The sequence below is a fragment of the Labrus bergylta genome, chromosome 3, assembly GCF_963930695.1.
Source record: "Labrus bergylta chromosome 3, fLabBer1.1, whole genome shotgun sequence".
Classification (NCBI taxonomy): Eukaryota; Metazoa; Chordata; class Actinopteri; order Labriformes; family Labridae; genus Labrus; species Labrus bergylta.
Genome location: NC_089197.1, coordinates 484,440 through 490,703, shown reverse-complemented (window position 1 = coordinate 490,703; position 6,264 = coordinate 484,440). Strand labels below are relative to the sequence as shown.

Sequence of the window (6,264 nt, the reverse complement as noted above, 5' to 3'; positions counted from 1 at the left end):
TGCACACTAACCTGAGAGTGTCCAGTCTACAGAGTGGACTCTTTAGTCCAGAGGACAGCAGCTTCACTCCTGAATCCTGCAGGTTGTTGTTGCTCAGGTCCAGCTCTCTCAGACTAGAGGACTGGGAGCTGAGGACTGAGGACAGAGCTTCACAGCTTCTCTGTGAGAGGTTACAGACACTCAGCCTGAAAAGGATTCAGAAGAACACAAATGAAAGTCATTAAAAACAATAGTTGTTATTTCTGAATAAAGATAACTACATTTAACCTGGATAGTTATGTGGACACATACAGAGCTTTGTTTGAAGCTTTGATCACAGGCAGCAGCCTCAGAAGAGCCTCCTCTGAAGCAGAGTATTTCTTCAGGTCAAACACGTCCAGATCTTTTTCTGATGACAGTAAGATGAAGACCAGAGCTGACCACTGAGCAGGAGACAGTTTATCTGTGGAGAGACGTCCTGATCTCAGGGACTGTTGGATCTCCTCCACTAGAGAACGATCATTCAGTTCATTCAGACAGTGGAACAGATTGATGCTTTTCTCTGCAGACAGATCCTCACTGATCTTCTTCTTGATGTAATGGACTGTTTTCTGATTGGTCTGGGAGCCACTTCCTGTGTGTGTCAGCAGACCTCGTATGTGATTCTGATTGGTCTCTATAGAAAGACCGAGGAGGAAGCGGAGAAACAAGTCCAGGTGTCCATTAGAACTCTTTAAGGCCTGGTCCACAGCACCCTGATATAAAAGTGTTGGGTCAGGTTTTTCTCTGGATACTTCAGACCTGGATGTTGTTTGATTTTCTGACATCAGATTGACTCCAGAGTTGATGAAGGTCAGATGGACATGAAGAGCAGCCAGAAACTCCTGAACACTCAGATGGATGAAGCAGAACACCTTGTCCTGGTACAGTCCTCTCTCCTCTTTAAACATCTGTGTGAACACTCCTGAGTACACTGAGGCTGCTCTGATATCGATGTCACACTCTGTCAGGTCAGAGTCATAGAAGATCAGGTTTCCTTTCTGCAGCTGCTCAAAAGCCAGTTTTCCCAGAGACTCTATCATCTTCCTGCTCTCTGGACTCCAGTGTGGATCTGTCTCAGCTCCTCCATCATACTTGATGTTCTTCAGTTTGGTCTGAACCACCAGGAAGTGGATGTACATCTCAGTCAGGGTCTTGGGCAGCTCTCCTCCCTCTCTGGTCTTCAGCACATCCTCCAGAACTGTAGCAGTGATCCAGCAGAAGACTGGGATGTGGCACATGATGTGGAGGCTTCTGGATGTCTTGATGTGGGAGATGATTGTGTTGGCCTGCTCCTTATCTCTGAACCTCTTCCTGAAGTACTCTTCCTTCTGTGGGTCAGTGAACCCTCTGACCTCTGTCACCATGTCAACACAGTAAGGAGGGATCTGATTGGCTGCTGCAGGTCGTGTGGTTATCCAGAGGTGAGCAGAGGGAAGCAGGTTCCCCCTGATGAGGTTAGTCAGCAGCACATCCACTGAGGTGGACTTGGTAACGTCAGTCAGGATTTTTGTGTTGTGGAAGTCCAGAGGAAGTCGACACTCATCCAGACCGTCAAAGATGAACACAACCTGGAACTCTTCAAACCTGCAGATTCCTGCTTCTTTGGTTTCAGGAAAGAAGTGATGAACAAGTTCCACCAAGCTGAACTTTTTCTCTTTTTTCATATTCAGCTGAAAGTGAATGGAAATGTGAACTGTATGTCCTGGTTGTCTTTGTCTTCAGCCCAGTCCAGAGTGAACTTCTGTGTTAAGACTGTTTTCCCGATGCCAGCCACTCCCTTTGTCATCACTGTTCTGATTGGTTCATCTCTTCCAGGTGAGGCTTTAAAGATGTCTTGATGTATGATTGTTGTTTCTGGTCTGTCTGGTTTCCTGGATGCTGTTTCAATCTGTCTGACCTCGTGTTCATCATTGACCTCTCCAGTCCCTCCCTCTGTGATGTAGAGCTCTGTGTAGATCTGCTTCAGAAGGGTTGGGTTTCCTGCTTTAGCAATCCCCTCAAACACACACTGGAACTTCTCCTTCAGGTTAGATTTGAGTTTTTGTTGGCACACTGCACCAAACGTTCCTGAACAAAGAAAGAACTGAATGAACAGATCCTGATATAGATCACATGACTATCTGAGTTTGGAACTTTTCTTCGTCCTTTTTCTGTTCAAATGTTCTTACTGCTCTGCAGACGGTCAGCCAGCTCCTCCTGCTTCATTCTCCTCAGGAAGTGGAGAGTGATCTTCATAAATGCCTCTTTACAGCTTCTACCCTGCTCTTCATCCTCACTCTGACTCTCTAAGCATTCTGGGTAATCAGGACTCAGAACTCTCTGGACTCTCTTCAGCTCGTTCTTCACAAAGGTGACGATGTTCTCCTCCAGCAGCTGGAACAGAAGGAGACACTGGATATTTAATATAAACTGGTAGTTCATCTGTCAGTTGAAGATGAGGTTATCTCCTTAGCATATGAGAAACTAGACCCCTCACAGTTTGCATATCAAACAGGTAAAGGGGTAGAGGATGTAAAACTCTTCATCCTCGAAAGGATTTACAAGCAGCCGGAAAAACAAAATCTCAAGTTAGACTTTTTGAGCACTGAACATTTATTTTCCTGCGTTCTGATCAGTTTTTATGCACCAATTTGTGCCTTTTCTGCAAACCTTTATAATTATGATCCAATCATTTTATCTTTTCATAAACCTTTTAAGTGTTCATCAGACACATGTTCACACAAAGAAGAATGCATAAGTTTGAATACTTTTATAAACATGTGGACTGGAGATTTGTAGTGTTTTTGCACTTTTGCAGCCCTGCAGAAATTCCAACGTTTCTTTAAACAAGTAGTCTCTGTATAGCTGATTTATAATTTAGTATTTAGTGTGACATTATTTTGCTTTGTTTACATACTAGTTAGACAACTATTTGAACATTTAAACCTTATACAGAATTAATTAATTAAGACATGATCTTATTTTTCTGGGTTCCTTTTTTTTGTTTATTTATTGAAGAGGGGTTGGGACAATTCCAATGACATATACACTCTCACCTGCCTGCACGCGCACTGAGCGCTGATACAGTACGCAGCACGGAAATAATTGCACATTTGCAGCAAGCAGCTGCACAAAACGGGAAAATACATTGTTTAGTTTGGTGCTTTGCATTAAAATACCAAACAGCGGACATGTCTCTCTTTTTTCTCTCTCTCTCTCTCTCTCTCTCTCTCTCTGGTCTCCTGCAGAGTATATAAAGTCTTGTGAGGGGTACAGAGTGAGGGAGATCGATAACCTTCTAGTTAAATGGTCTTAAATGCCGATGATATGTGCAGGAAATATACCTAGACAGCGCACCTAGCATAACGTGCTGCATTGCTAGATCCCACAGCTTGAGTGTTGCCAAAACCCGCCCTACTCTGTTTCTGATTGGCTAGTAACGTTGTTAGGTTGAGAACGAGAGCTACATTACTCGCAGATCATTGGTAGGTGAACTCTACTGAGCCGAACTTCATCATAGGCATTCACAACAAATTCCTGTGTGTATTTATTTTGTTTTATATATTTTCAGATTTGCACGAATTGCACAAGTCACCTAAATTAATGTTAAAAAAGCGGGAGTCTCCAAAAAGCATGTAAATCTTTAATTCCCTCTGCCATCAGGCTGGTAAACCTTGATAGCAGCCACGAAATCATCATCATCATCATCATCATCAACTTTCATTATTAGACTCAAGGTCCATTTTAAAAGACATACAATACAAGAAATAAGTTAAACAAATAGTAAAAAATAGACAACACACATATACAATAAAAACATTCCCACCTCTTATAAAAGGCACTTATTCCAATGTCTCCAAAGGTATGACTGGTAGCATACTGCACTATAACTTGGGTTTGACAGCAGCATTTTCAGCATAGATGAAAACCCTCATGGTATTATCTATTATTGTATTGGTTGTTCTTGTGTTGAACCACATTGTGGTTTATTCTCGTCATTCTGTCAGTGGCCTGTTCAAACAGTCTCTGAATGTGAGCAACACCTCATAGTATGTCCTATCTACTTATAAATGATTGATCTATTGTTGTTCTTAAACAATGTATTTGAACCTTTCCTGGCCCTCGTTTCTGTCTCTACCTAATGAGGCCACATGAGGGCGTCAGTGTTCCAGTGAGCATCTCTGCTGGTCAGCTTGTCTGTCTGTAACTGAATGACCCTTTGGGATGAATAAAATCGTCTGAGTCTGAAGATCAGCTGGTCAAGACGGACCAATTATTTATTATTAAAGTCTTGTAATGGTAGCTAATGATTTAAAAAGTGTTGTACACACCATAAAGATGGAGTCCAGGTCTGTTAGATTCTGCTGGTCTGGTTGATCTCTGTGAACCTCGGAGCTCTCCTGTTGAACTCTGTGACAGGACATATTACACAAGAAAACAGCGGGTCATATATTATGAAGCTCTGAACCAAGATATGAGTCTTTAAACAACAGAGTCAGAATATTAACTTCATTTTTAATTCTTACCTTCCATCAGCAGGAAGTCCATCTTTAAAGCCAATAATAAGATCTTTAGACAGTTCACTCTTCATGGACACACAGCTGGGTCCAGCAGAGTCTGGTCTCTGTTCCCCACAGCTGGGTCCAGGAGAGTCTGGTCTCTGTTCCACACAGCTGGGTCCAGGAGAGTCTGGTCTCTGTTCCCCACAGCTGGGTCCAGGAGAGTCTGGTCTCTGTTCCCCACAGCTGGGTCCAGGAGAGTCTGGTCTCTGTCTCTTCATCCTGATACAAACAAACAGCTGGTTAATGAAAGCTTTTAGAACAAAGATCATTTTTAATCAGATTGTTCCAGTTCAAACTAGCAGATGGATAATCAGTGATCAGGAGGCAGAGCTGAAGTTCTCCACAGCTCTCTCTGTTTCTATTAGAACAGTATCTCACTCAGAATACAGACAACACTGTGTCTGTCCTCAGATTCTTTAGACTGATGGAATCAAAGTTAACAGAAGAAGACTCAAACATAAACACAGCTCAGAAAGATGACACCAGGAACAATAAAGGTTAGAAGTCCAACCTGAATTTTCAGAGAGAAAGAACTCAGGCTAGCTACAGACAGATGTTCATGAAGATACTACCAGTGACCACCAGGGGGGGCAGAAGGACAACCTCAACATGATGAGGCACAGGACAAAGATTTAGAAAAGAATGAATGATTACAGATCAAATGAATCCTCAATAAGGCTCACAACTGCCTCAGAACATAGAGTAAGATGTCCACTAATATCATGAATACAGACCTTACTGTGAGTCCACAAGCTACTATCAGGATACAGAACAGATCCAGATCCAGGACCGGTATATAAGACACAGTCTGATTTTGGGGTTTCTGTGCAGCCGTGTCGTGTTTCATCTCCTCTCATGTGTCAGAGCTGCAGTTTGATTTACACTGAACTCACTCAGAGACCCTCAGTCCTGTTTGAAGAGGACAGACTCCCCTTCCTCACTCTGCTCTCTGTCCTGTTAGCATGTTAGCATGTTAGCATAGCCTGCATGCTAAACTGACAGTCTGTAATAAGAGCAGCTAATGAACCTGGGGGCTAACTGTTAGCTAACAGCTCCTTTGAGACTTAAATTAAACAGAGAGTCTGAACAACAGTGAAAAGAGTCTCTTACCTTCAACCAGAGGATTATAATATTTTACAGGACTCTGCCTTCAACACGGAGAACAGAACTGCGTCATCACTGGAGATAGTGAAAGTAAAAAGTCCTGTCAACAGGAAATATCACAGGATGTTTATCACCATGGCAACAGGGTTTCAAACATCACAGCCTTCATTTCTTAGAGATAAAAGTGTGATTAAAGATTTAATAAAACACAATAAACACAATGATTCAGTTCTACTCCTTCAATCTGAACTTTATGAGGGCAGAGAGGTTCAAATCTTCCTTCAACAGCTGGTGTGTCTGTGTGGGGGGTCGGGACTTGAACCTTTAGTGTCTCACTGCAGCTGGAGAATCACTGCTGGCTGATTCTGACACTCCATCAACACCAACAGAACTGGACTTTAATCATGAACTAATGCCTGACACACACTAAAAGATTTTTAAAATCTTAAACTATGATGAAAATATGAGAGACCCCAGACATGAGGACAAATCACTTCTTACAGTGTGTGGAGAGCAACAAGACGACCGACTCATACACCAACATCCAGAGTCTCCACTCTCTGTATCTCTGTATATAGAGATATGTAAATGTATAGAT

At 42.4% G+C, this 6,264-nt stretch overlaps 2 protein-coding genes across 3 annotated transcripts in view; both read right to left on the bottom strand.

The window, feature by feature from the left end:
• The window catches only part of LOC136178517 (NLR family CARD domain-containing protein 3-like), a 7,619-nt gene extending 5,934 nt beyond the window's left edge, over nucleotides 1-1,685 (bottom strand). Inside the window, exons 1-2 of the mRNA XM_065952407.1 lie at nucleotides 292-1,685; nucleotides 12-185 (exon numbers count right to left, since the gene is read on the bottom strand). Coding sequence (XP_065808479.1) covers nucleotides 12-185; nucleotides 292-1,685 — 1,568 coding nt within the window. The remainder of the gene's footprint in view (nucleotides 1-11; nucleotides 186-291) is intronic.
• Nucleotides 1,686-1,687: 2 nt separating this feature from the next.
• LOC136178518 (uncharacterized) lies at nucleotides 1,688-5,802 on the bottom strand. 2 transcript variants are annotated; one of them, XM_065952410.1, is made up of 5 exons: nucleotides 5,673-5,802; nucleotides 4,527-4,781; nucleotides 4,332-4,410; nucleotides 2,190-2,394; nucleotides 1,688-2,088 (listed from the first exon to the last, which is right to left on the bottom strand). In XM_065952410.1, the coding sequence occupies exons 2-5, from the start codon at nucleotides 4,778-4,780 to the stop codon at nucleotides 1,688-1,690; spliced, it is 939 nt and encodes a 312-aa protein (XP_065808482.1). In that variant the 5' UTR covers nucleotide 4,781; nucleotides 5,673-5,802. The 2 variants fall into 2 exon arrangements, with proteins under 2 accessions (XP_065808482.1, XP_065808480.1); XM_065952408.1 differs by lacking the exon at nucleotides 5,673-5,802 and having other exon boundaries at nucleotides 4,527-5,067.
• Nucleotides 5,803-6,264: the final 462 nt, after the last annotated feature.

Excerpts from the sequence above, each read along its gene's own strand:
- LOC136178518 (XM_065952408.1), bottom strand. The coding sequence starts at position 4,831 with ATGATCTTTGTTCTAAAAGCTTTCATTAACCAGCTGTTTGTTTGTATC. Across the intron at positions 4,411-4,526 it reads GGACTTCCTGCTGATGGAAG|AGTTCAACAGGAGAGCTCCG; the intron begins GTAAGAATTAAA and ends GTCCTGTCACAG. Across the intron at positions 2,395-4,331 it reads ACCTGGACTCCATCTTTATG|CTGCTGGAGGAGAACATCGT; the intron begins GTGTGTACAACA and ends CTTCTGTTCCAG.